A 27,916-nucleotide genomic window follows, 5' to 3' on the forward strand; every position below is an offset into this window, starting at 1 on the left:
CCACTGCGTTTTTTCCTTCTGGTTTCGGGTTTTCCCTAAGAATTTCCTATCTCCAATATTCTTTACTGTATCCAGAATTCTCTCCAATAAAATAACCGCTGCAATTGAAATAATCCAAATTGGAATTCTTGAATCAGCTTGACAATCATTGAATTTGATTATTCCGACGACGATGAATAGGACAGGAACCACGAGGAAAACTATCATAATGGACAAGTAGAATGCTGGAATGTCAGGTGACTCTAATATAAAAATTTGCAGGAAGAAGTGATAAGATATTAAAGTGAGTTTCAATGTGAGACGGGATACTCCTACAGTACCTCCAAAATTTGATAGTTACAGTCCACCAAAATAATTTCTCTGTCGACTCGATCAACTTTAGTGCAGAACGAATTCTTTTTGAAGCTTTTCTACATTGTTGGACTGTAAATTCTCATGGGGTGCTCGCACAAAGAAATTGACAACTACAAAAAAAAGATAATCAATTTCCCATTTCACCACATTCCTGGTAGCTGAGTGTTTATATTGAAATTTCAGTCTAGTCCATCCGCAATGAATTCATTTTTTCAAGCGATAAGAAAATGTTTGGCAGTCATAGTTCCCCTTCAACTCTTATCATCAAATTCCAAAACCGGGGTTTCATTTCACCATAAAAAGTAACCTCGTGTCCTATTTATTTGCTTTCTCTCTTCATGGTTCCACTGAAAATGTCGAATAATGGATCATGTCTTGCATGTTGTTGTTGTCTACGTATGTTTAAAGTATCGCAGTTTTCATATTTAGCTCATTTAAATTACAGCATGTTCTTTATTTTTAATTGCGGTTACTCTCGGAATCCCATCGTTTTTAATGTTTCTGGGAATCACAAGAATCGATAGCTGTCCAGTTGAACCATACATTCCGATTTGGATGATTTGTGTGGCTAGTCTCCTTTTCATTCAAATTATATTTGAATCAGTGAGACCAATTCGAGATCAATCGATGAGAAGTGTTGATTGTTCGATTGATTGTTGTTCACTTCTCAGTCTGTTGCTATATTTCAGTCGACTTGCATTGCTAGCAGCGTAAGTTTAAATCAAATCTCAATATACGTGAGCGCATATTCAATCCCATCATATTCAGAACAATTATCGGATGTTTTCTAATTTTTCCCATGATTCCAATGAAAAATCAATGTGATTCTCTTCTTTATTGGACGTCATTCTCATATTGTGTTCTTGCTTTAATTTCTTATATGATAGCATCAATGTTCTGGATATGTTGTTGCTGTTGTGTGGTGATCGGTGGATATCGAACAGTTTCCACGGAAACTGAAGTTAGATACACATAATACAATTTGTAAGAATAAATAATTGGTACATGCTTCTGACATTTTAAATTAGCGAAACTATGAAAATTGGATGCTACCGTTTTTGTTGGGCAAAGTGAGCGTCATTTCCGATAATTTTTCAGTTGAAAATTCAGACATCAATTCCTGAAATTGCAACATTTTATCGACGTTTTTTTAAATCTTTCAGCTGTTGTTTATGATTCACCAATTCACCGGTTTACTGTTTAGAAAAAGAGAGGCCCTACCGTATCTCGGTTCAGCTAGTTAGCACATCAAAATAGGAATGCATAATTACAATATTGATATAATTTATTCAATCACATTTTTCCTGAGATCTGTACATTAAAAGAGAATATGAGCATCGACGCTTAAATATGACGCGTCGTTTCACGGCAAGAACAATTGTAAGAATCAGAATAGCCACTCCTCCGACTACGTAAACTGAGATTTGTGTCAGTTCAGACGGTAACCGGCAGCTGTTCACAAGTACCTGAATTTTTTCAGTAAATTTCTGGAAAAAGGTCGTTAGCTTACATCATCACCGTCAATCACAGCTAATAATAACGAGGGAATGTCTCCGTTCCGCCAAGAAAATGAGTTGACAGTGTACTCGAAAAAGTATCCCGAGTTATCTGGTTTGGGCCATTTTCTCTTGCACATTTTATGAGTGTGTCCTCCAAATACAGCTAGTGGATTGAGAGTTTTGATTAACTTCGCTGAAGAATCTTTAGACAGGGTATCCCACTGCTCACGGTACTGTTCATTCAGATCAATTTCATGAAGGTCGTCAACTTTTTCACAATCAGCATCGCTTTTTCTAGAAAGTATCTCATGAATGTCAAGCTATTACTAACACGGAGTTTACCTATACAATGGAAAGTGTTGTAAAACTATGGGACGATTAGACTTCTTTCTTTTTATTTTCTCGAGTTCTACTTCTGCCTCGTGGCATAATCTACATCCATCTCCATGTAGTGCCATTGAATTTATCAGAATGAATCGGTGACCTTTGATCTCAATATCATCAATGAGGCCGCGTCGAAACTCTTTTCGAAACAGGTCTAGTGTATCTGGCATTACTCTGGAATAAGTTTCGTATGCAATAAATTTCATGAGAATTCTTACGCATAATGAAATCCTATGTCGTGATTTCCAGCCAAAGTTATTACTGTTTTACCATCTCCGAACAACTGGCGAAATCTATCAGCATAAGTACTGAACAGAGGGCTGCCCGCCCATTTTCCTTCGTCCATCAAATCTCCCAAAAAGAAGACAACATCGGGATTGTGAACCCACGATGAGATCCAAAATGATTGATACATTTGCCATTCCCTCTTCAACTTATCTAACCAATGACCGTTTATTCTGCCCAGTAAATGAGTGTCAGATATCATAAAAGCCTTCAGACTAGATTCGGTACATCTGGAATAAACATATTTTGCGAATTCTCTTTTGAGAGAGCTACGAACTTTCCATGTTTGCAAGGCCATCCACAGTTAGAAAAAGCGTTGTAGAATATAAAATATTCATTGTAAAATATTAAAGCAGCAGTCAGAAATATAGGTGGTCCCAAGACCTTGAACCATAGCATATGTATGTATATGAATAACGACTGTAATTTTGGAAGGCTAATAGTGGGCGAGTAACTGTGGTTATGTACTGGTTAGTTTGTGGAAAATCCAATTAAATTTGTACTAGAGTGCACTTTTGGAACAGAAACATTTTATTAGCATCTCAAAAAGGAGGGAAAACAATATAACAAAACAACCTAACACTAGATTAAGAAGAATCAAAAACTAATTTTGAAGATCTATTGCTTCATCAGCATTTGAGTTACGCGTTCCAGAACTTTCTCATTCAATCCAGAAGCAACCCGTCTCTGCAAAAAATAAATGCGACATTACACAACTGAAATAAAAAATAATTACCTGAACCTTGTTCTCCACGTCAAGATCCTCTCGCACACTTTGATAATCTCCTTCCTTCGGGTCATAGTGATCGAACAAGCGGTGTGGTCCTTCGATTTGGATAAAGTTTGTTCGTGGATTGACAAATCCGTCGCATTCAACATTTATTGCCAATGTGTTCAGTTGTCCGACGGCAAAGTAAAAGTTCAAACCATCGGAAAGGATCATTTGTGAAGTGAACGGGCGGGTGATATCAGTGTATTGGGTGAATCCATGAGTATGAGCTTGAGCACAGAGAGTGGAGAACATGCTAATGACAGCTTGAGATCGGGCACCATCGTCGAGCATTTGTTCTGTAAAAACATTTATTTTCCTTATATATAGAAACGATTAGACTATGTGAAACAACAACGCACTCGCTTCTTCACAGTCATCCAGCTCATTCTCGTTCTCCCATCCCATCCAATGCGAGATTCTCTTTCTCAAAGGTCTGAGTGATTTTACACTAAGTACGCCGTATGTGTGAGTTTCTCCAGAATCTGCGTGGTATCCTGGACACTGCCACAATGGTTCTTGATCCGGCCACAAATTGTATACTTTTGGAGAGAATAATGTTTCCTGAATGTTGTTATCTGCATCAAAAACTAGAAGTTTCGCATCCTCAGAGTCCAATGAGAATAGAGGTGCTGATGGCTCTTTCGATCTAACTTGCGCTGCCAGTTTATCTCGGTGAACGAAAGCAAGTTCTCCAAGTTTTCTGCGATCGTCTCCAATGTATTTGGGGAAGTTATTCAGTCTTCTCGTATCCTTTTTCGTTGAGATGTCTAACTCATCGTACAAGAACATGAATCCACTTCTTATCCAAAATGCTTCTGATTCAACGTCGTAAGCAACACGGTGGTCAGAAAGTCGTGATACGTTATGAGCGATTCCTCCCATAGCATCATCAATGAGACTTCCAAAAAGTTTCTGTGTATCCTCGTCGGAAAAATTGATACCATCTCCGAAATTCATTGACTTCATTGTGTTCTGTAATATAATCGAAGATAAATCTTTATCTTTATTCCATTTTTGCCTACCTGGAAACTGTTTTGTAGATCGGCTGTCGGCGGCCTCAAACCCTGATAAAAATCGTCCAATGATTTGTTTTCTACTCTAGTTTTTGTCAGGTATTTATAATAATCTAAAGTATCGAAATGGGCTGGAGTTGGTGGGATTCCCCATGCTTTACGTGTTGCCATCAGAGTAGGATGCCAATCTCTTCGCCATGTCTTCTCTGCCCGGGTCCATGGTCTTTCGTACGGTGACACGAGATCGATCTTCTCTTTGATTGTTGGCATCGAATTCACCATTTCCGCAGTTTTATAGTAGTCGAAAAGACGAACACCGGCACCTGATGCATCGCCAGCATTCGTGAACTCTTCTTGAAGCATGTGCTTCGGTTCATGATGTTTATGTGGTTTACGATAATACGGTGGACGATATACAGTTGAAGCATTGGCTGTTTTGACAGGAGTTTCTTCCTGATTGGCTTGTTCAAGATCCTGTGATGACTGTGGAAGATCTGCCGCAGTTGAAGCTTTTCCGCGGCACACTGTTCTGATGAGAAAAGTTCGCTTTAACCCGTGCATTGCGAAAATTCTATAAGAGAATGAATCACTTATTATTAGTATGGTTCGAAAAAAAAACTGAAAATAAATAAAACCGCGACTCAACAGTATGAGAATCCATAAAGGCGAAACAAAAAAGATTGGATACTGTACAGTTTATTGTGCGGGAAGCATATACATAAGGTGAAATGAATTGGAAACACGGAATTTGCACGTTAGTGTCTGTGAGATCGAGTATTCGATGATGGTCCTCCAGAACTGGAAGCTTGATTGCTCGGAGTGGCTGCAAAACATGGTGATGAATTTTGAAGATTTCGAGTTCAAACCGTACAGTAAAGATGAGCATTTGGAGATTCAGGAGAGTCGGATGGAGTTGGAGAGCCATTATTACCTCCAGCTGCTTGTTGTGGTGTATCATACGCATTGAACAACAATGGTAGATCGTTGTCAGCGACACGTGTAGCACGTGGGCGACGACCCGGTCGTGGAAGTCTAGCTGGTGGTGGTAGTGAGTGCATTGTACTCGATGGACCAGCATTCACGGGAGTAGAAAGACTCAACGATGGAGCGGCCACCGGAGTTCGTACTGAAGCCATTGCCTACAAGTTAAACGATGTTTTACGTTTAGCTTATCATGCGTGTGAATCGTAAATTTCGAGATTTTCGACTGTCTAGTTATTTAAAAAATATGTTTCAAGGAAGTTAACTTACAGATTCTCTGGTAGCCGATCTTGAGTTTACTCCGCTAGTTCCAGGGACGTCTTTGTTCTCTGGATAGTAATATTAATGAAACAACTATCAATAAAAAGTTATGCTCTCTCACTTCTATCCGCAGATCGTAGGTTTCTGCGAGAAATGCCACGTGGTGGTTCACTTTCATCCATTGGCTCGTCTTCAACCTCATCTGCATCTTCTTCAATCGGTTCATCGACGGGTGTTACTTCTCTCTTGGTAAGCTGCTCTGCTAACCACGTAATATCGTCTTCGCACAACTCTAACTGCGTTAACGGACGTCTTAACATCGACATTCTGAAGAAAAAATTGAAAATTCACCTACTTGATTAAAACACAATATGAAATAAACGTAGAGGTTTCAAGCCACATGTTACTGAAAAAAACATTAAGAAATTGAAGAAAAAAATATTTAAATTATTTCACCGTTGTGAACCAAGAATCAAATCGTCGATTCCTAACTTCACCATTAAAAAACACCATCTTAAGAAGGGCTAGAGACAACAAAAAATGAAACAACAGGGGTATTAGGACAGTTACAAAAGAATATATTATCCGAGTAAACCTCATCAGACGCGAGGGAACGAAACAAAAAGGGAAACGCTGAAAACTGTGAAGAAACTATTGAACATTCTATGTTTGTTTCGTCTCAGTTTTCAGAAATACAGAAAAATTGGTACGTGAAAGCAGCATTTAAAACTCCAATGAACTAATTTGCCTTCACTTTATCTTGACGGCCCTTTTCCAATTGAAGAGCGATTTGTTGTGCGCGAAGAGTCAATCGTTTCGTGTTCTCCATTACTTGCTCGTGAATACTGACCGATTTCACACCCATGACAACTTGCCCCAACTTGCTATCAATCTTGGCTCCTTCAATACGATATGTTCTGATCAGATCAACAATCCAGCGTTCGGCTTCTTCCTGGCTCATGTTCAATCGGCGGGCGAGCATCTCGATGGTAATGCATTGATGGATGCGACAGAACATCTCGAAAATCAGAAGACGAGCGGACTCGCGGAAATCTCCGAGGACAGCAGTGAGGAAGAAATCATTGGAGAGGACTTCCTCGCACTTCTGAAGCATTTCTTGGGCCTCGTCGAAATCATACTTGATGTAAAGGCACGTGAGGAAATCAGTGACTGGGTCTTTGTAGCTGTGTCTCTCCTAAAACGTTCAAAAACTTTCTTTAAAACTAAGGACTGAAACTCACGATGTCTATGACCTTCACCAAGTCTTTCAAGCTGTTCTTCTGACGGCTTTTGCTGGTAACAACAGCTACGGCCAAATAACGGAGCAAATGTGGGGCAAGAACTTGGATAGCATTGAGATAAGGTTGTTGATTGAGGAACATTTCAATGATCTCATCACGTCCTTTCGGGTAATTGTAGTAAACGAAGAGAGCCCAATGCATGAGCCAGGCACGTTGAGTAACGAGTTCCCATTCGGTATCGAACGGATTGGCATCAATATAAGCACGAAGCTTGAGAAGATCGTCACGAGCGTGCTCCCACTCTTGCAGCAAAATTTCGCTGGCCAATTTTCCATAGAGAGCATTTAAGTAGTTTGGATCGGCTTGATTGACAAGATTGCGATAGTAATAAAGACAGACGGAAGCGACGGTGTAGTTTCCACACTCGTACATGAATTTGCTGTACTTGAAGAGAGTATCGACCATATCCACGGTGAACTGAAAGTATATATTTTTTAACACGGTATGAACCAAATAGAGATAAAAAACTTACGTTGTGGTTTTGAGTGAGATGCTCCAAAATGCGGACATTTCCGTCTCGTTCTCTGTTATTATCCATCATCTCCTTAACTTCCGGAATTTCCAATATGGCCACAACAGAATCGACCTTGCTCTTCAGCTCATCTCTCTCCTTTATGATTTGCTTCTTCTTGGCCTCAATAGCAGCTGGAATTGGTTTTCCATTATAAGTCTCGATGACACTATCAATCATATTCGTCTTGCTCAAAAGCTGACGATGCATTTCGGTCAAGGATTTCTCATCGTATATCTGTAAAAATTTCGAAATTATTCAGAATACATAATAATGATAAAACTTACGCCTCTTGGCTCGATGAACTCCAGCAATGGAATGATCAAATGCATATCGAGAAAAGGCGCCATGCGCTGAGTTAAGTCAAAAGTCGACATTTTTACCTGAAAAACGATGAAAATTGGCATTTCGTTCTGATATTTTGAACATTAGTATTTTCAACGACAATAATCGAATAGCAACATTTAAAAAATAATGATTTCGCAACGAAATCGAGCAAAACTGGCAAAATTAGGGAAAAATCTTCAATTTTTCATTGGGCTAAAGAGCGCGCGCTGCGTAATAACGGAGTGTCGTTGTCGATCGTCTACAGAAGTCACTTCTAAAATCTGCAATTGATATCAAACCTTGATGAAAAGACTACTTAAAAAGAAAAGAAAAATTAACATAGTAAATGGAAAAAAACAACGTAGCTGGAATATATAACCATAAAAATGTATCTACCAAAATTCATGATTATCTTCTTTGATGTTGGAAAGAAAGAAGAGCTGATCGCAGATGAGGAAGTTCCTGAAATGTCTGTTTCAATGATCTCATCAACCTGACCCTCTGAGGTCATCACTGATTGTTGTACTCGACGCACTTGACTTTCACGATCTTTCTGACACCAGACACATGAATCTGTCGCCCTGCCCCCTTTCTGTACTGATATAAAAGATAAGACGATTGGTTGACTTATCAAAAACACTTTCTTTCAAGTTGATTGTCTAAACACCCCCCGTTTTCTACTTGATTTCCATCATGTCTAACTATTCAATTCTCTGTATTATGGCGATTGTCTTCTTGCTGTCTGTTACCGTCAATTCCCAATTATTCGGTGGTTGGTCGCAACCAGCTTGGGGATACAGTGCTCAAGGTAACCTATTTTCTCATTTCCATCCTTAATTAAGTATTTTTATTTCCAGGAGTTGGAGTCGATCAGTACGGAAACACCTTCGAAGGAACCCCACAAAACGGAATCTACTTGTTCTGTAATGGACATGGATGTCCTGGACGCGGCTGAAAACATGACAGCAAATAAAAGGATTGTATGCATAATTGGGTTAATGTGTACTGTTATCATCTCATTTACTTCACATTCTCTTCTTTTCTAAATTCATTAAAAATAAAATAATCGTGTTTTCTTCTATCTCTTCTCAAATACAGTAAGATAAGAAGAGGGGCCGAAATACGAGTACCTTAACAACCGAATCTCGTGAAACTTCTCCTATGAACTATCTTCGTTCAAGGTCACTTTCTGATATATGGTTCAAAGAAATTACTTTTTGATAGTGGTTCTCGTAAAGAAGATCCATCACGGAATGGAGTGTTATCACTTTTGATAATGGATCTCACTGAATCGAAATACCTGAAGATGAGAATGTCGAGATACCTGAAGATGAGAATATTGAAAATATTTTCATATCTTTAAAGGCAGCCGAGGTAGGCACGGCCTCCTGCAGAGGCCCTATCAAAGTACTGCGCGCAGTGCATTGAGGGGAGCCTCCGCTGGAGGCCGTGGGTAGGTTTCTGCAAACTCTTGCTAGCGGATGCGCCTCTATTACAGATTATACGGTAAGTTCATCAAGTTTCTGTTTGGTAGAAACTCATTATCAGAAAATGGAAAATAGACTGAACTAAAATATGGATAAGAAGGCATACGTCGGTTGAATGATCTCCAACAGTCACTATACATCTTTGAAGTAATTTCATATGATAGCTACGGACCGCGTAGGGCTGGTCAGATCGGAGAATTTTCCAGTCTGAGTTAAGCTCAAGGACGAATGAGTACAACTTGGCTCCAGTTCAGCGAACTTTCATGATTGATAATCAGATCTCATTGGGCTTTCTTATAAATTCCAGATTGTTCTTGTCTTGAAACAGCAGGTTTGTTCAAGCTTTTTGCACTGGGTGCGACACCATACCCACTTTTTCAAGCTCTCTGGCTCCAAGGGTACAGTCGAAGCTCTGAATGATTAAATCAAATTGTTTAAACTTTGTACCTGAATTTGTCCTACCGTTTTTCGTGTTTTTTCTCATTGTTTTATGACCTAATCAATGAAAAAAATCGTAAAATTTTATCACCGGCCGCCTGATTATCAACCGAGAAAGAGATAGAAGAAAAGGGGGAAAATCACAGAAAACGGGGGTCTTTGTTTTTGAAATTTAAAGTGAAATACCCGTGATAAATGTAATGCTTTGAGTGAGAAGTACATTTAGAATAGGCATATTTAAATGATTAATTCAGACGTCATTATTGATAATATCATCGATACTTGAATAGAGTCCAGAGCCAAGGAATAGCCATCCGAGGACGAATAAAAAGAGATTGATGATCATTTTTTGGTAGTATTTGAACCTGGAAATGGGGAATATTCAAAAGAATTCACAAACAAATATCTCACATTTCTCCTTGTTTCTTGTAAACTGGTAGGAAAACCATACAATCGAGGAAAGACGGGAGAATCAGAGAAATGAGAAGACCAGATGTGATCCCAACGAGCGGAATGATTTGCATCAGATTTGGGACGACCAATGCGAGGCATACTAGAAGAAATTAAGTAGTGAAAGAGATGAATCAGTGCAAACTTACATGAGACAAGCATCAGACCAAGACGGAGAGCGTACGGAAGGAATCGGTGAATCATTTTTCTATCTTCTGATATTTTCGATCTAAGACTCGGGAGAAGCATTTGAACAATTACGAAGAGTTGGATGGCACTTCCAAAAAAGATTTTCAAGACGAGAAGTCCTTTGATCGAAACGGTTAAACTGAAACATGGGAAGTTTTAATAGAAAACTCTCCGGAACTTGGATCTAGATTTTTATTGGCCGGATTTGAATGCACATTTGTTATATTCATGAATCATATTATGAAATTTACAGCTTTTTCAATAATTCAACCATCCTTTTTCTCGTACTTGTCGAGTACTGTACGGATACTGTATTGAAACTCACACAGAATTCGGCAAATTAAGTGTCAAACTTCCTTGTACAGTAGGTCCAAAAGTGACATATCCAAAGAATCCAAGGAATGCATATAAAACAGTGACAAGATTCATTGCAGTCGACAGAACTCCAGTCATTCCAGTCATATCTTTTGGTCGTTTCAGTGAATTTTCAAGTGGCAGAACCATTGCTTGTCCTTCGAATGAGTAGATCAATGCACCTGCTGCCAGTGAGATTCCTTCGATTCCAGTTACACTATTCAATTCCCACGTTGGATACCATTTATGCATCATCAATTCCTAAAATAAAGTTTTAAATAGATCTATAAAATAAGAAATAATACCTTTGTAATGAGAACAATTGCAGCGAAAATAATGACGTTTCCACAAAGACAGAGGATTGTGATCAATTTCATGTGCCCGATGAAATTGAGCAGCATTTGAGGAACAAAATACATCAGAATCATGACACTTTTGGAGAATGGAGGGGGAGAATCGGCAATGAATTCCCAGATCTGAAAAACATCTGCTTAGATTCACCAGTTTTGTTATTTGAAACCTCAATCACATGCTCAACGGCAAAAACCATGAAAACTGTGATAACTCCGAGTTGAAATGCCAGAAGACATGCGTTCACTACTATTCTGAAACGTATTAATCAATTTGATTGTTTCAGAAACTTTTGATTTTTACTTTGCCAATTTAGCATGCCTTCTTGCCCATTTATAACTGTTTAACATGGCTGCTTCCGCCATTTCACCGTAATCCAAACTTTGATCTCCGTTTCTGAAATAATGAATTCATATCTTCTTTTTTTATGTCTTTGATCCTCACGATTTTGCCAGAAACTGCGAGCAGCTGACTATTTTATGCATACTGTAGAGACTGAGAAAACCTACAATGAATACCAATGCGAGGCCACCCTGAACATTTCGAAATTCAATTATTTCATTACTTCTCACTATCAGTTTACCCAAAGACCAGCTTGTTTAAAGCTGACTGCCAATGAAAAACATCCAGGACCAATCATTCCACAGATAAAGTTGATCAGTCCAGAAGTTGCGCTGAAAACTAAATTTAAACCACGCGCCGATTTTTCACGGGGTACGGTACGCAATTGCGTACAAGACATCAGATTTGACGACGCTTGAAGTGATAATATTTTTTTTATTTTGTTGTCGTTTTTTAATCTAATTATTTTGGTAAACTAAAGAAAACAGAAAAGTTCGAGTTTTTCTGCTGAATTTTTCTAAAAACGCTCAAAAAAACTCTCAAACTGATTGTTACAAGAAAAAGTTGCTTCTATTTTATTTTATTTGATACTAATTTTACTTTTTTGCTTTCTCATTTCCTCAATTAAAAAAGAGGAACAGTTTTTGCTAGATGAGTCTTTCTCTGAAATTATTTAATTTCAAGCCTTGAACACCATCAATTTCCCTCCATTTAGTTCAACTCTCTCCAACTCACGATATTCCATTTTTCCTTGAAATCACAGTACTCATCACTGATTTCGTATCACTGTGACCGTTTTGAACTCCGCTCCCTCCATCCTTCATTCTCAAATCATCAAATTGTTGTTGTTTCCGTTCTTGTCCATTTTCAGTTGGTCCAACAATGAAAGGCATCGTTTCGAGCTCTATGAGTATTTTTTGTTCTTCTGTTGTCGACATTTTTTTTAGAGAAGTGAATGTTAGCAAATAAGTTTATGAAATAGAAATGTAGAATATAATTAATAGCTTATCAGTAGCAAAAAATGTAATTTCAGTAGACAATAGACCGTTAAATTTTGATATCTAGAGTTTTTACAGTTAAAAAACTGATGATATGAAGTGAATGACCAGCTGAATAGAGGAGGCGAAATGTGGTGTGTAAATGAGGAAGAAGCGGCTTTTGGGGGTGCTCAGAGCACCTCGAAAGCACCCGAGAGGATTAGATGACTAAGAACAGAGATTGGAAAGTGAAGTAGTGTTAGAATGAAAGAGAATCAGAGATTGAAAAGGAAATTGTGTCTGAGGAATGAGAACTAGGCGAATGTTTCGTTTCTGGGTGCATTTGGAGTACATTGTCTGCTCCATGTGTTTAACTCACTTTGTGTTTTTCTCATATTGACGGAAAGGATTCGTTAGAATCAAATAGAATTGCCACTGACTTTTGGAGTCAAATATAACTATTTTTCTCACTACAGTTGAACGAATATAAGTTGACAACAAACACAGTGCTTTTGAAATATAACAACAATTGGTAAATTCTTCTTTTGTGATTATACATTTGGACGTTTTCATATTGAAAAGATAGAAAGAGTTCCAATGTTTAGAAAAAAATGTTTTAAAAAATCCTTCCATGTTGACAAGTTCACCCAACTGGAAACGTTTTCGGGCACTTAGGTTCATAAAGAAATAGGAAAGCATTTTCGAACAAACGAGCAACTTCCTGAATGAAATCGAGCTCTTTTTTATGGCGATTTATGATGTGAATATGTGGGTTTTCAACATAGTTATTGAGAAAGTTAATTGTTGTAGAGTGAATAGGTGTTTTCGTCTGTCCATTGAGAATATTGAGATTTTTATTATTGCTCATGGAATGTTTTTCGTAAATCTAAAAAAGGCTTCCTGGTGTTCATGTTGTTGGAACCTAGATCCCCTATGAGAAGGGACTCAAATATGAGTCATTGAGTCATCGAAAGAGGGGGGGGGGGTGGGACATGTCATCTGGAGAATTTCATTCTTCAATGAGGAACCTGATTTTCAAAGTAACACGCTCCGCCCATTCAAAAGTCCAATGTTCTTCATGAATTTTAGATTACGTGTTCGTCAACACCTTCCATGAATTCTTCATGACAACTCTATTTTTAAAATCCAATAGTTCACTTTTCTGGAACGGGCGGAAGTTGCTCGATCTTTGGGTGGTTTTTAGGAATCAGGAGAGGACATAGGAGAATTTTCGTGTAAAGTAGATCTAGATGATCAAATACTTTGATAAGAAGATCAAAAGCTCTGAACAAACAATTGTCGGTTTTACACCGTTTCTCATGGTTCTCATGTGTTATTTTCGTGTTCTGGCTGGAGACAGGAGCCTCTATTCAAAGATTGAGAAAAACAGAATGAATGGGTTCAGGTCTATTCCTATTAATTTCTTTTCCTAGCTGACGTTTTTTGAACATTACTTGAGAAAAATAGCGACTGAAAATTCGAGAATGCACGTTGGTATATCGCCAGAAAAGTGAGAGAAAAATGATGATAAACGCATTGAACGGCCAAAAAATAATAGGATTTGTGAATAGGTTTTATGAATCTTAATTCAAGCGAATGCCCTTAAAGGACATCTCAATTTTTCTAAAATAGCCCTTTCGTTAAAAGTTTTTGAGCTGAACAGTAAAGCATCTCATAATGATCATAGGAACAAACAAATCACAAAACAGGTTCAGAACTGACAGACTATCACTAGGAAATTTACATAACAATTTTGCAGATTATCAGTTCTCTATGACAAATTCGAGAACATTGAAATTCTGATAACCTTGATCAAAGTTTCGTTTCTTTTTATAACCGTTGACGATTGGCAAACAAGAAAATAGGCAACCTTTAAAGATCGCCTTCGCACTTTTCATTACTTTTCTCTGTTTGATTATTTATCTACTTATCAGAAGAAATTAGGGAATAAGACCGCCCATAAGGCATCTGCAAAATAGAAAAGTATATGTTGAAATTGAAATTTTTGTTAATTTAAAGTTTGGATAGATGAGAATTTTCTGAAAAAAAACTAGTTTTTGGAAGAAACAACAAATAATATTGACATGGAAATCATAGAAGGATCTATCACTAGAGGGAACAGTGGTCTATGAAATAGAAACAAAGATTGCCACTATTCTAAAAGTTTTGTCTGATAATATCACAAAGTATATCACGTCAGGGAGATAGAAGAAAATATCCTTTTCGGCAAAGAATGATCGACTAAGTATCAATTACCAAATATGAGTGTACGTTGATGTCATACTTATCAATCACAATTACTCATTAGTTAACTGGTTTGGTCTTTCAACTAGTTCCGTCTTGTGTTCACTTTTCATCGATTTGTGTTTTAAATTAATATAGAAGAGAAGACACAAAACAGAAAAGTTGAAGAATAATTGAAAGAAGAACGTGTTTGAAAGATCGAACTGGAATACTGTAAAGAGTTCACAGTTCAAAAGTGCAACATTCATGTATTCCTTTTTTCCATATCTTGTGTTTGACATATTTCTTCCCTCGACTTCTTTATCGTTCTCTGCTCTCATTTCTGTATAATAACAATGCATATTTTATGATTTCAGATCAAACATGGAAGCGGAGACACCACCTCAAACGTCTTCTTGCATCAATAGTGGAGAATATCTTATAGTTCAAAAGGTTTGATTCGAAGAGAGACTTTTTAGAAAATTTTCAGTTTTCAGATTGATGGTGAGCAAAGTCGTATCGTTCGATTCACACCAAAACAGAAGATTCTCATCGAGAAATTGAAGTTTACAGCTGACAGGTGATTACACAAATCAGAAGATTCTCTATCTTGTTCGCCTACTGTTTTTCCTGTTTGGATGATTTGAAAATGATCATTCGTCGTGACGTCAAGAGAAAGTACTATCTAAACATCAGACACGTGCGCGTCTTTTAAAAGTCACATATTTCTCGCTATCGTAGTTTTGATCTTTGCAATCATAATTTTGGACGATTAAAAGTTGAAATGCAAACAAAACGCTTTGATTGATTCAGAAAAGAGTTCAATGAACTATTTGTGTCAAATAGTTGATCAATGGGCAATTTTGATTTTGAATTCGTTGAAATTATATTGAAAGATTTTAAAGATTTTTTCAGTGCTTTCGGAAAACCACATGGCCTCTTCGAAGTATCGAATAATCAATGTTTTCCAATGTCAGTGGACCGACTCATCGAAGAACTTCAACTTCAGGAAGCTCCAGTAGCGACCTCCGTTATTGACACCGAAGTAATCACATCTGAAACCGTTGAGGTCTCTGATCCACGCGTGGTCATTGCACCGTCAGCACTGAAACTAGAACCTGAACAGAAACGACAAAAGTTGGAGATGGACGCAGTTTTGGAAATGAAGAAACAAGGAGTTAGTGGACAAGATCTAGTTGCGAAACTTGTCGAGGGATCTGCCTCATTTCAAACACGAACAGTATTCTCACAGAGCAAGTATATCAAACGGAAAGCGAAGAAACATAGTGACAGGTGTAAATTTCTCATTATTTTCACTTAAGAACAGTTTGATTACAGAGTTCTGATCCTTCGACCCACCATCCGTCTTCTTGCTAAAGCATACTATCTGAAAGATCCTGATCGTTTAGCTATGCTGCGTGCTGATCAATTAGCTTTGATTCTTCAAATGGCTGGAGTTCATCATGGAAAAAATGTGATTGTATTTGAACAGACACTCGGACTCATCACTTCTGCTGTAATTGAAAGACTTGGAGGCAAAGGAGGATGTGTCCATATTCATAGAGTTAGTTTGCAAATAAACAGAAAACTTTGAAATAATTTATTTCAGGGAGCAGTCGCACAGTCGATTCCCTGTGTTCATTCGATGAATTATGATGAGAAAACGTTATCAACGTTCCTTCCTGTTCGTATCAAGTGTATCTTAGCTGAAAAGCAGTTGCCGTATGAAACCAACAGAAGACCATTTGATGACGAGGCTGAGAATGGAGGGGTTGAGCACAAAGCTGCAGAAAAAATCGAGGTAGAGCTTTGAGCATCTAAACAGAATTTAGTGAATAAATTTTCCAGGATCAAGATCTAGAAGTACTGGCAAGACGAAATGAGCGTTTAGATAAGGAAAAAAGAGGACTGGAAATGATTTCTGAACAAAAAGCTCACTCTCTCATCATCGGAAGTCGTACAGTGGATCCAATAAGTGTTCTGGAATTGGTATACCCAAAGCTTGCACCATCGGCGTCAATCGTCATCTATTCACCCCATCAGAATGTACGTTTTTCATATTGAACCAATCGGTAACAAACTCGATTTTTCAGATACTCGTCTCTGCGTATGACTGGCTAGCAAAGCGTCAAACGATAAACTTGGTGCTGACTGATCAAATGTGTCGTGTAATGCAGGTTCTTCCCGATCGAACCCACCCGCTTATGGCGCAACATGTCGCTGGTGGACATGTACTGAGTGGAATTAAAGTTGTTGACCAATAATTGTTATTTTTGTTTTTCTATTTATATTCACTTTTGTCACCCTGAACGTATTTTTGTTACTTTTTGATTTTGTTGCATTTGAAAAAATATAAACTTTTGATATTTTCCCGTGAACTGTGCTTAAAACGTATAATCCACTTGTGTTGAGTGCATGTGTTCCTTCTGAAGAAAGATCAGTATCAAACTTATTTGCTACTTTCAAATTGAAAGTTACTTAAAACAAGTGAGTTTTGTATGAATCAAAATAGTCTCTTTCACTTTTTAAGAAAGAATGTGAACTGAAAACGCATTCTGTGTGTTTTTTCCTGAGTGTGCGGCGCTTGCAAACAGGCAATCCACGCCATTCAGCCCCGCCTCCAACACCGCGCCGCACGCGTGTCAAGAGATTTTTGAGCCGATAAGCTTCTCCAGAGATCCACGTTTCCATAGAAATATCAAAATATTTTCTAATCATCACGCTTTATGGTAGAGAAGAGTTTTTCAAAGTTAAATTGCTATCTACTTTTTTAATTACATATTAACTATTTTAATGAGTCCTGTCTTGTTGAAAGCTTTTATTCTCGTTCGAGGTAGAGCAGAACGAATATTCTCTAGAACTTCTGTAAACTACGAAACTATTTCTGTTTTCTTTAACATCTCTCCGTCTCTCGCACACAGAATGTCTCTGTTTCTATATTCTATTCAACATCATCAACATCAGAGCATCGATTATACTTCTCTTCTTCCATTCATACTTATTTTTCGTCTCTTTTTTCAGGTAATGACGCTTTTGCGATTCGGCACCCTTCTGGTGCTCGCGACTATATTACCTCTCGAACAAGGATTTTATGTGCCTGGAGTAGCTCCTGTTGATTTCAGAGCTGGAGATGCCATCGATGTTAAGGTACGTTATTTTCTTATAAAAAGTATGAAAAAAATACATAGAAACCTTTCGAGGAATTTCTCTTCTTATCAGATAAATTGTTATAGGCTATCAAACTGACCAGCTCAAGCAACATTATGCCATTCGAGTACTATTCTGTTCCATTCTGTAAACCAACAGATGGAGATATTCAATACAAATCCGAAAACCTCGGAGAAGTTATGCGAGGTGATCGAATCGTCAACACACCATATAGATTCCAAATGAAGAAAAACGAACAATGTCTAACTTTGTGCTCAAACAAATTATCAAAAGAAGATGTTCTACTATTCAAAGAGCGTATTCGTCAGGAATATTCTGCACATATGTGAGTTGATAAAAATTTTTAATCATCAGAAACCTTTTCTTTAAGGATTGTCGACAACCTTCCAGTTGCTACAGTAATCAGCCCCGGCAAATCTGGAGACATTTATTACGATCTTGGATACCGTCTGGGATGGATTGATGAGAACGCTAAAGTTTTCCTTAACAATCATCTCCAGTTTGTTGTCAAGTATCATCAGCATACACCTGGTCTGTATAGGTTCGTTCTATCATTTATTTGCTATACCTGTAAAAAGTTTTTTAGAGTCGTTGGATTCGAAGTCAGGCCAAGATCTATAACAGCCACCAAAAACAGTGATTCTACGTGCTCTCTTCCAGAAGACGGAGGAAGACACGTCGAACTCGGAGATGCAGAACAAACAATTGAATTCTCGTACTCCGTTACTTTCGAAGAAAGTGACGTTCCATGGGCATCTCGTTGGGACGTTTATTTGACTACGAAGGCAGTTGATATTCATTGGTTCAGTATCTTGAACTCAATCGTTGTCGTTTTGTCACTTTCTGGTAAGAATACATTGTAATGCTCGAATCTTCAAACACTTATCGAAAAGTTCAGGTTTCTTGAGTGTGACCATTGTCCGAACTGTTCGTAGAGATATTGCTCAATACAACAGGGATGATGAAGAAGATGACACATTGGAAGAGACTGGATGGAAACTTGTTCATGGAGACGTTTTCCGTCCACCACCACATCAAATGATTCTTGTCAATATGGTTGGTACTGGAATTCAGCTGCTTGGAATGTCTGCAATCGTCGTTGGTGAGCATAACCACATTTTGGTGCAAGATTAATCATGTCTTTACAGTTTGTGCCATGCTTGGTATGCTCTCCCCGGCATCCCGTGGATCTCTCATGTCCGCTGCTGTTTTCTTATTCTGCTTCATGGGTCTCATTTCTGGATACCACGCCGGACGTCTCTATAAAACGATGAAAGGCAGAAACCCAATCCGATGCGCTGTTCAAACTGCTACTCTCTTCCCTTCTTTGATTCTCGGAGCTGGTTTCCTTCTGAACTTCTTCCTGATTGGAAAACACTCATCTGGAGCTGTTCCTTTCGGTACAATGATCGCACTTCTTGTCATGTGGTTCTGCATTGATATGCCATTGATCTTCCTTGGTTTCTACTTCGGATACCGCAAGCAACCATATACTCATCCCGTTCGTACCAATCAAATCCCACGTCAAGTTCCTGAGCAACCATGGTATCTTCGGCTCATCCCCAGCTCACTCATCGCTGGAGTTCTTCCATTTGGAGCCATGTTCATTGAACTATTCTTCATTTTTAACGTAAGTCTCATTAGATGAGTTGCAGTAATATCAAAACAGTGTTGAAATTTCAGGCGATCTGGGAAAATCAATTCTATTATTTATTCGGATTCCTTTTCATCGTTTCCATTATTCTGGCCATATCAACTGCCCAAATCTCTGTAGTTGCTACTTACTTCTCTCTTTGCGCTGAAAATTATCGCTGGTGGTGGAGATCGTTCGTCATTTCTGGAGGGTCTTCTTTCTACGGTTGGTCATTTATTTCAAGTCACTAATATAATTTCACTAGTATAAATTTTTTAGTTATGGCTTACGCTGTTTTCTACTACAACACAAAACTGACAATTGAAGGATTTGTGCCTACAGTGCTTTATTTTGGATACTCGTGAGTTTGTAGCAAAATCGTAATTTATCTCCAAATTACTAATTCAGGTCCTTGATTGCCCTGACATTCTTCTTCATGACTGGAACGATCGGATTTTACGCTTCACATTTCTTCCTCACGAAGATTTATGCTGCCGTCAAAATCGATTAATTACTCTCTTGGTCCTGCTCGTCCTTCAACGTCATTCTTTCTGCACTCTTCTTTCTTTGAGTACATTGCAGAGAAAAGAGCGGCATTTTCCTGTGTATTTTATACATTTCCCACCTTTTTTCATCCATCACATTCCCCCGTGCTTCACTGTTTTTTTTGTATAAATTCCCCTTTACTGGCACTCCAAAATGGTTGTTTTAAAATATAAATATTTATAATATACACATGTAAATTTATTACATTGGTCTCTCTTCTCTTTTGACATAATCCCTTCCTCTCCTCTTATTCCACCAATTCCATTGTGATACTGAGTAATTCACAAAAAATGCAGTTTTAATGTACATTCAATGTTCAAATAATAAGTGGTGACTAGTTTTAAAAGCGATATTCAAGCTGAAAAGTTGAAATTATTACTTCAATCGGTACCTAACCGTGCATGCAAAATTTAAGAAGATCGAGTGAAATCAATAGGAAAAATTTCAGAAATGGGAAACGAAACGGTGGAGGTGAAACCCTGGATAGTGAGGTAATTTTTAAAAAATAATAAAATTAAATAAAGCAAATTTTCAGACTGATATTAATAGTTGGAGGATTATTTGGAGCACATCGATTATATTTGAAACAAGTTCCCGAAGCATTTGTATTCTTTTCTACACTCGGAGTTGTTCTCATCGGTTAGTAAAAGATTAAATCGGAATTGAAAGTAATTCAATGTTTTAGGATGGTTATATGACAGTTTTATGTTCAAATATGAAGTAAATGCATACAATCAATTGATAAAACAAAGTGACGATAATAAAGAAAAAGAGAAATGGAAGTCGGTAGTTTCAGAGAAGTCGCCGAAACCAATCTTACCAGTTTTCAGAAATGGAAAACTGCAATTGGCTCAATCAAGATTCGTGGAATTCTCATTCACTCGATTCTTGTATTCAGTTCTTTATGGTTCATACATTGGACTTGCCACGTGGCTTGCGTGTACAGTAACCTTTGGATGGACAGATATCAACTTGATACCATTCATTTGCGTGGTTGCGTTAGGAATAACTGCAGGAATATACATAATTGGACAATGTGGTGAACAGAGTCGAGAATTGAGCTACATTTGGCTCGCTAGTTTTTCATCAATGTTTATAATGGTTAATTATTAAAATCGAACTATTTTGGAACCACTTTTTCCAGGTTCGACTAGCTCAAACCACAGTATTTCGTGCCATTTTCTTAACTGCAATCGTTTCAACAGTCATCGGGAATCGGAGTGCAAAAATCAAGAGAAGACGGCATACTTGGAAACATTTTCTGGTATTTTCTATATTGAAAATTTTCCATTCAAAAGCTAATTTGTTTATAGTTCTGGTCTTCGCTTTTCATGATGCTTGTCTGTGTGATTCTGTTGGGATGCTCAAGAAAAGTTGCAGATAAGCAGGTATAAAATTACTGGAAGCGGAAGAAATATTGAAGAATAATTCAGGTGACAGCCACCCGTCCTGGTACATTCCGAGAGACGACTTCTGTTGGAAGTCTGCTGAGAGATCGAGTTTTTGATCCGAAGAAAGTTCATAGGTTCGTTTTTAGTATCTATTCATTTAAATCTGAATTGATCATACTTGTCAAATCACGGGCCGGCCGGGCCGGGCCGGGCCCGCTGAAAATTTCAGGGCCCGGGCCGGCCCGCAGGGCCCGCAGCAAAAAATTATTTTTGAAAAATAGAATCGAAAGTGTTGGAAATTAAATTTTTTCTTCGGTTTATACTAAATCGAGGTCGGGGGATTCGATAAGACTACTTTCAGAAGCCTCCAGCAAGTTCTTGATCCTGATTCTGATCATCGGCTGATTATCACAGAGACTTTGAGAGGCTCAAAGTTTATAGTGACAAAATAACTTATTCTGACAATTTCCGTTTTCACTTGTTGTCTTTTTATAATTTCTAATCAATAATATGTTTGCCATAAAGTAGTAAACGAAAAAACAATGGGAAAACGACGAAAATTTTTTTTTCAATATTTTGACGGGCCGAACGGGCCGGGCCGGGCCGGAAGATTTTTTTAGCGGGCCCGGCCCGGCCCGGCCCGGCCCGGCCCGTGACAAGTATGGAATTGATTAATTTTCAGTTTCTTTGAAGGAAATCCCATCATCGAGTATCATTCGAAATCCGATTCGAAAAGCAAACCACCCACAAAAAATCACAAAAATGTGTCGTTTTGGCAACAAGTTTGGAGTGGAGAATTGTTCGATGAGCTCACCGGAGCTGCTCATTTGACTAAGATCGATTGGGTAAGCTCTAATTTTCATTTTAACATTTACGTATTTCTCATTTGCAGATCGAATTAACAACTACTTTCATTGTTGATGTTCTTCGTGCAGAAGCGCGTGTTATTGATAAATCATCTACTGTTGAGCCATTCAAATGGGCATTGTGGAGGAACTATCTGATTCATGTAAGCCATTATTTTTTTCCAGTCTGTTCAATATAGATTTTCAGCGTTTCTCTTTGGATCCACTAACTTCTGATGATCGTCTTCGTGCAGAATGCAAAAAATGGCAGAAAGAACAAAAATCGAAACGAGGAAATGAAGAGAAGGATTATAAAATACTGGCAGCCAAACAGGGATGTTCCACGTTTCAGTCTTAACCTCAAATCGATTACTCAATAATGTATAGATGCATCTTTATGATCTCTCCCATTCCGGTCTCGATTTCTTCCATAATCCCAAACCATCGACATAATAATATTCTAATAAATCAGTCAATTTCTTATGTTTATTTTTTTGTGTTTATGGAGTTCAGGGGCCTGCAGAACGTAAAGGTTTCAAAAGAAAGCACCAAGGCAAGTGGGGGGAAGAATTAAAAAAAAGACATAGCAGAATTTGTTAAAACATGGATCAAACATGTGTCCAATATTAAGAATATGACATATAAAGCTCAGAGGGTTATAAGAGGGAACGAAATGGATCAGAGGTGTGGGCTGGACAGGAACTGTAATTACATGAAACGTGATCTTTCGAGATTCTTCATGATCCTCAAAACTTCTTGCAGAAATTTAAGAATCGACATAAAGAGAACTTGACGAGGAAAAGTGCACATACCCGAGGGTCAGTTGGATGGAATAAGGAACATATCATTAAAATGGGAACAGTTTCTGCGATATATACATCGAAAGTAGAACAGAGACAAGGTTATCAAAGATCACTGGGTGTTTCAGAGGGTGGAAGCGAAATGGAGACCAGCAAATGAGACGAAGTATGCAGCGTCTGTTTACAATCCAGATGGTGGTGGACCCAAGTTTCCAGGAAGTCCAGGAATTTCCATGGGAATTCCAGGAAGAGTTGAAACGGAAGACGTGGCACCAGTTGATGACTTAAATAACTCAATTCAAAAAATATGAAAACAACTATATTTGAAAATAGAAATACCTGTCTGTCGATTTGACTGAAGATATCTGTTATCAAATTTGGATGGCACTTGAGAATGTCATCCCATCCTTGGGTTCCAGTCACCATCTTAGGTCGTGCCAAGATGAACTGAAAAGAAAAAGATATTTGATGGAAATTCGAGCAACCGTATATACTCACTTGAACTGATCGTCTCCTCAACTTCGGTGCCGTGTAAAGATCGCCAATAATCAAAAGACTGCATGCATTTTCAATATTGATATTCTCGACCAAGTACTTCTCACAATGACTTTTCAACTCTTCTAACCGATACTTATCAGCAGCAATAAGAAGAGCAGTAGCCATATCGGTGATGTCTTTTTGGCAACGTCCACAGTAAATATAGTACACCATCTCGTAGATAACATCATAATCCATATCCTTTATATACAGTGTTGACTAAAAGAATAGTGGGAGATTAGTGTCAGCTGAAAAAGGTTTATTGTCATACCGATCTAGATTCATCCGTATCTTGGTGTGTGAGCATTGCATTGAAAACTGGTGATCGAGCAGCGAGAACTGCTTTGTGAGCTCGAATAATTTTTCCATTAATGTTTATTTCAAAATCGGTTAGCAACTCCTGGCTGAATAATCGTTGGTAATCTTCAACCAATTGTAATTCCGTATTTACTGGTTCAAACTGTAAATACAACAGTTAATTTTTCACTATCCACATTCAAAAAAAAACTCACTTGAATCGGCTCATTTGTTGTTGTAATCGTCTCAACGGCAACATCGATTTCAACGTTCACAATTATCATGTCACGGGGCATTATTTGAGGGAAAAGAACGTCACGTTTGATGTATGACACATAATCAGAATGTGACGGATTGGGATGAATTCTCATCTGAAAACATGAACAATGATTGTTTTCTAAAGAAATTAATATCACCTCGATGTCTTTGTTCTCAGCTGTTCTGAGTTTGAATTGTGATTTGAATCCGATCTTCCCAGCTTTCACATTATTATTAATCACCCGATTCAGACATAAAAATACAAAATCCTTATTGTTTTCCCCATTTCCTTTCGGATAAATTTTAATTGACCATGTCAGTTGCTCATCTCCTCGTTGAAGATAAACAAAATTTTCGAGATACTCCTGATAACAATGTGAGAAATTCTTGACTGTCCACGTGTGCTGGACCTTTTCAACTTTAATTTCAGTTTGAGAAGAAACGCCAAGTGCTGGAACTCCGACGGTACTCATCTCGTTTCCAGCATTGCCGACACCGCCGATGAATACCGCGTCGGCTTGTGGTTCCATACCTGTACAAAAAAGTAATATGTGAAAAAATACTGAGATGGAATTTAAAAATAGAACGAAGAGACAGTGGATACTGGAATTATGAAGAAATAAGAAGAGGGAGAAATGGGTTGGAATGAAAATCGAACTCAACGAAAACATCGAACTGCTGTCATTCATCGAAAACAGATCGATAATTGGTTGTGTCTGGCGCTGAGGGACGAGAAAGAAGGGGAGGAAAATGACGGAGAGAGAATGAAAAATGAAGAGAGAAGTGTGCGCAAACAGTGTTTTCCTATCACAAATCAACAAGTTAGCAGTTTTATGATAGGGAAATATAGTCACTTTTTTCAAACTTCAAACTCTTCAAAAACCCGTATACAGCTCATATAAATATAACTTTGCCCGTGAAGTATTGGATCGCTAAAACCGACAAAATTTCGAAATCGCTATGTAAATATAACATTCTCCGGGAAAAAAGTAAGAATAGTTCAAGTAAAGAAAAAGGACGGAAATGTTTGTGAGTGGCAGGCAACGGATAGACGTAGTTCAAAGAGTTCACAAGTACATTTTACGAACAGATCAGAACATTTTATTCAGGAAGTAAATCGAAAATGACAGAAGCGTATTAGACAGAAACAGCTGTAATACCAAAAAATGATGATGAACTACATAATACGGATACTTTCGTGAGATCTTTTGAAGGAATTCAAAAATAAATTCTGAAGAAAAAGCGAAATGAAGTTTTATTGAAGTGGATTCCCACTATATGTCATCGCATATGTTTTCAATTTCATTCAAAAAATGAAATGGAAATCAACATGAAGGAGTGTCTAGCAATAGACACCCGTTTGTGTATGTTAAATGTCTTCTTATGCGTATTTCACTGCCTTTTTCGGACAACACTGTCACAGACGGGGCGAAACAATATAGTGAATAAGGAAGAGAGATAGAAACAAAACAGAAATGGCGTCGTATTCTGCGTAAGAAAGAAAAATGGTCACAGACGAGAAATAGAGTAAGAAAGATACAATTGTTGAGTGTTCTACGATGATTCAAAGAAATCTCGTAGAACTTTGATGTTACATTTCTTAAAAGAGAAAGATTGGGAACGAAGTGTGAACTCTTCTGAAACCCCGAAAATTGAGTCACGATTTCCTATTTCTTTCGACAAATATTCCAAACAGAAAATAGGAAGCAAAAGAAAGATAATCAGAGTGGCGCCATATGTTTATTCATGTACGGACTTGGAACTTTGATAGGAGTGAAATGGATGGCATGTATCAGAAAATGAATGATAAATAGGTGGAAACATTTGTATCACAAAATACTTTAGACTTTGAGATGTTTTCAGTATGGGAAAGAAACAAGGTCAAAGCAGAAAACATAGGATTAAGAAGTGATGAAACGATACTACGGGTGTAAGATCGGAAGGAGACAAAACATAGATGATTGAGTCATTATTACTATCTGAAAACTGCATGCTCATTCCCAAAATGTATTCAGTAAATGATCATGCTCAAAATAGGATCTAGTGCGAGTATGGAAAATTTCAGGCTGCAGAGTAAAGCCTATGAGCCGACCAAAGTTTATGTTATAAATGTAAAGGTTGTTACCCAAATCTTGGATAATCTTCTTAATCTAATATACTTATTATCTCAAAAATTATTTTGCAGATTTGTTATAAATTCGAAGCGTCATAAACCTAGTTCATCTGCTGCTCATTTCTCTTCGATGTAAGAACACCATTAAAATGGAGCGATTCCAAAATTAATCTGGACATAATAATTTATATTTTTATATAAAAGGATCACGAAATGAGAATAGCACAAATCACACGTTTTTGTGCACACTCACCCAGAACAGTGATCTTTGTTATAAAAGTAGAAAATATCTGAGAAATAGCAGTGTTTTGTTCCGGGTCACAGAACGGGACGACGAAGACAAAACAGAGTAGAAAAGAAAAGAGCGCCAAGGTGGAAGATCACGATCCATTTTTATTATTCACACTGAAAATAAGGAGATTTTGTAGGCCTATAAAATTCGGATGTGTTGAGCTATATTTGCATGTCAAGTCAGAACACGAACTTCCTGAGAATATTCAACTAAAAATGAATTTCTGAATTGTCTAGTAGTTTTCGTCTTGAACTCTTGGCCTTGCTTGCATGCATAAACGTATAAAAAACTCTCGTTTCAGTGGCCGTGCAAACCACACTTGAATTTCGCGGCAGAAGCCATGTGTTGAGACACAAAGAACACACACATACTTCAGGCGCAAACTAGAGAAAAACAGAAGCCGTGATGAAGTGGGGTTGCAGGTAACTACGATGATTAGTAGAAAAGAGAGAAAAGAAAAGTAGGCATGATTCGATGAACGCAACAAGGTACACAGATCGGGAAGATAGAAAAGAGAGATGATGGGGCTACGATTAAGACTGGGAACTACAAAACATGAAAACTGTCCAACCACTATTTCATACTTTTGTTTGGCACAAAGAGTGAATACGTGGAAAGACGGAAAGCGAACACTTTTCGCTCAAACATTTGTCTATGCGACACACAAACGTTGTGTAAAGTTAGAAGAAGCGGAGGCGAAAAGAATAGAAGAAGCAGCAATAAATGCGAGTCATAATGTAGTCTACATACTACGCTAGCACAGAAGGTGATAAATGAAACATCAAAACTGCAGCTGATGCGATTAAAACAAAGAATGTATAATTTTAGAGAAAACGAACGATTCTCCAGAAACTTTCAATAGATCAAAACATCAAACATCCTTTACCAGAATGCCAGATGTTTTGTGATCAAAGTTCGCACACTCAGACACAAATAAAAGTACTGAGAAAATAGAAAAAGTGAAAAGAAGAGGAACATTGCATCGTCTCAGTATGAGAACAGTGGAACAAAACAAAAAAAACAGAGAATAACAAACATACACAAGCATCCAACTTGTGATGTGGATCTTCGGTTTTGCGGATGTCTGAGTTATACAAAAACAAAGATCACATTAAACAGAACTTAAGCTTCTTGGAAAACAAATGAAATAAATAAATCTAATTTTGGAAAATGGGTGACTCAAACCAAACTCTGACCGAAAAGTATTCACTACCATTAATTAATGTAGAAGACAACAAAAAATTAAAGCATCACGTACACATCGAAAAAATAAGTTTTCAGTCTCTCTCTGAGCCGAAAAAATAACGAGCAAAATTATGTTCGTGAAATAGAAAAAAAAAACAACGGAAGAAGACTTGTATACATGGAGAAACGGAAAGAAAAAGAAGCGGACCTCTGAGAAGGAAAAGAGTAAGGTCGACCAGCAAGTGGGGTCTCTCTAGTCGTAGCCTCCTTTCGCCGCTTTGTTCACTGATGCGCACGAGAGACATTGAGAGTGTGTAGAGAAACATGACACCAAATAGAGCAGTTTTTCAAG

The 27,916-nt window shown here is 37.8% G+C and overlaps 11 protein-coding genes across 11 annotated transcripts; 5 read left to right on the forward strand and 6 right to left on the reverse strand.

Annotated features, from left to right (window-relative positions):
• Positions 1 to 692: 692 nt before the first annotated feature.
• GCK72_002435 (uncharacterized protein) lies at positions 693 to 1,330 on the forward strand (the record flags this gene model as incomplete). The annotated part of the gene is made up of 3 exons (XM_053723424.1): positions 693 to 750; positions 800 to 1,064; positions 1,123 to 1,330. The coding sequence occupies 3 exons, from the start codon at positions 693 to 695 to the stop codon at positions 1,328 to 1,330; spliced, it is 531 nt and encodes a 176-aa protein (XP_053592069.1).
• Positions 1,331 to 1,643: 313 nt separating this feature from the next.
• Positions 1,644 to 2,921, reverse strand: GCK72_002436 (uncharacterized protein; the record flags this gene model as incomplete). The annotated part of the gene is made up of 5 exons (XM_003111976.2): positions 1,644 to 1,820; positions 1,865 to 2,147; positions 2,196 to 2,411; positions 2,456 to 2,752; positions 2,800 to 2,921. 5 exons carry the CDS (start codon positions 2,919 to 2,921, stop codon positions 1,644 to 1,646), a joined length of 1,095 nt encoding a protein of 364 aa, XP_003112024.2.
• A 219-nt stretch (positions 2,922 to 3,140) lies between these two features.
• GCK72_002437 (uncharacterized protein) lies at positions 3,141 to 4,868 on the reverse strand (the record flags this gene model as incomplete). Its single annotated transcript, XM_053723425.1, has 4 exons — positions 3,141 to 3,209; positions 3,259 to 3,590; positions 3,654 to 4,266; positions 4,317 to 4,868. The coding sequence occupies 4 exons, from the start codon at positions 4,866 to 4,868 to the stop codon at positions 3,141 to 3,143; spliced, it is 1,566 nt and encodes a 521-aa protein (XP_053592070.1).
• A 194-nt stretch (positions 4,869 to 5,062) lies between these two features.
• Positions 5,063 to 5,875, reverse strand: GCK72_002438 (uncharacterized protein; the record flags this gene model as incomplete). The annotated part of the gene is made up of 4 exons (XM_053723426.1): positions 5,063 to 5,130; positions 5,179 to 5,446; positions 5,559 to 5,617; positions 5,671 to 5,875. 4 exons carry the CDS (start codon positions 5,873 to 5,875, stop codon positions 5,063 to 5,065), a joined length of 600 nt encoding a protein of 199 aa, XP_053592071.1.
• Positions 5,876 to 6,288: 413 nt separating this feature from the next.
• On the reverse strand, positions 6,289 to 7,738 carry GCK72_002439 (uncharacterized protein; the record flags this gene model as incomplete). Its single annotated transcript, XM_003112079.2, has 4 exons — positions 6,289 to 6,744; positions 6,791 to 7,267; positions 7,323 to 7,598; positions 7,649 to 7,738. 4 exons carry the CDS (start codon positions 7,736 to 7,738, stop codon positions 6,289 to 6,291), a joined length of 1,299 nt encoding a protein of 432 aa, XP_003112127.1.
• A 643-nt stretch (positions 7,739 to 8,381) lies between these two features.
• On the forward strand, positions 8,382 to 8,643 carry GCK72_002440 (uncharacterized protein; the record flags this gene model as incomplete). The annotated part of the gene is made up of 2 exons (XM_003111879.2): positions 8,382 to 8,496; positions 8,546 to 8,643. The coding sequence occupies 2 exons, from the start codon at positions 8,382 to 8,384 to the stop codon at positions 8,641 to 8,643; spliced, it is 213 nt and encodes a 70-aa protein (XP_003111927.2).
• Positions 8,644 to 9,863: 1,220 nt separating this feature from the next.
• GCK72_002441 (uncharacterized protein) lies at positions 9,864 to 12,237 on the reverse strand (the record flags this gene model as incomplete). The annotated part of the gene is made up of 10 exons (XM_003112187.2): positions 9,864 to 9,978; positions 10,025 to 10,166; positions 10,213 to 10,391; positions 10,578 to 10,867; positions 10,912 to 11,082; positions 11,127 to 11,211; positions 11,261 to 11,353; positions 11,402 to 11,490; positions 11,541 to 11,631; positions 12,035 to 12,237. The coding sequence occupies 10 exons, from the start codon at positions 12,235 to 12,237 to the stop codon at positions 9,864 to 9,866; spliced, it is 1,458 nt and encodes a 485-aa protein (XP_003112235.2).
• Positions 12,238 to 14,883: 2,646 nt separating this feature from the next.
• On the forward strand, positions 14,884 to 16,763 carry GCK72_002442 (uncharacterized protein; the record flags this gene model as incomplete). Its single annotated transcript, XM_003112039.2, has 7 exons — positions 14,884 to 14,952; positions 14,997 to 15,079; positions 15,415 to 15,792; positions 15,838 to 16,063; positions 16,109 to 16,300; positions 16,348 to 16,545; positions 16,593 to 16,763. 7 exons carry the CDS (start codon positions 14,884 to 14,886, stop codon positions 16,761 to 16,763), a joined length of 1,317 nt encoding a protein of 438 aa, XP_003112087.2.
• A 760-nt stretch (positions 16,764 to 17,523) lies between these two features.
• On the forward strand, positions 17,524 to 19,811 carry GCK72_002443 (uncharacterized protein; the record flags this gene model as incomplete). Its single annotated transcript, XM_053723427.1, has 9 exons — positions 17,524 to 17,646; positions 17,733 to 17,992; positions 18,038 to 18,208; positions 18,254 to 18,513; positions 18,566 to 18,769; positions 18,816 to 19,297; positions 19,351 to 19,525; positions 19,580 to 19,661; positions 19,709 to 19,811. 9 exons carry the CDS (start codon positions 17,524 to 17,526, stop codon positions 19,809 to 19,811), a joined length of 1,860 nt encoding a protein of 619 aa, XP_053592072.1.
• A 485-nt stretch (positions 19,812 to 20,296) lies between these two features.
• On the forward strand, positions 20,297 to 22,440 carry GCK72_002444 (uncharacterized protein; the record flags this gene model as incomplete). Its single annotated transcript, XM_003112192.2, has 9 exons — positions 20,297 to 20,337; positions 20,382 to 20,485; positions 20,532 to 20,947; positions 20,991 to 21,110; positions 21,160 to 21,234; positions 21,280 to 21,371; positions 21,920 to 22,082; positions 22,130 to 22,246; positions 22,291 to 22,440. The coding sequence occupies 9 exons, from the start codon at positions 20,297 to 20,299 to the stop codon at positions 22,438 to 22,440; spliced, it is 1,278 nt and encodes a 425-aa protein (XP_003112240.1).
• A 623-nt stretch (positions 22,441 to 23,063) lies between these two features.
• GCK72_002445 (uncharacterized protein) lies at positions 23,064 to 24,504 on the reverse strand (the record flags this gene model as incomplete). Its single annotated transcript, XM_053723428.1, has 6 exons — positions 23,064 to 23,165; positions 23,222 to 23,329; positions 23,381 to 23,638; positions 23,691 to 23,879; positions 23,932 to 24,087; positions 24,133 to 24,504. The coding sequence occupies 6 exons, from the start codon at positions 24,502 to 24,504 to the stop codon at positions 23,064 to 23,066; spliced, it is 1,185 nt and encodes a 394-aa protein (XP_053592073.1).
• Between the last annotated feature and the right edge of the window lie 3,412 nt (positions 24,505 to 27,916).

This window comes from Caenorhabditis remanei, chromosome I, assembly GCF_010183535.1.
Source record: "Caenorhabditis remanei strain PX506 chromosome I, whole genome shotgun sequence".
NCBI lineage: Eukaryota > Metazoa > Nematoda > Chromadorea > Rhabditida > Rhabditidae > Caenorhabditis > Caenorhabditis remanei.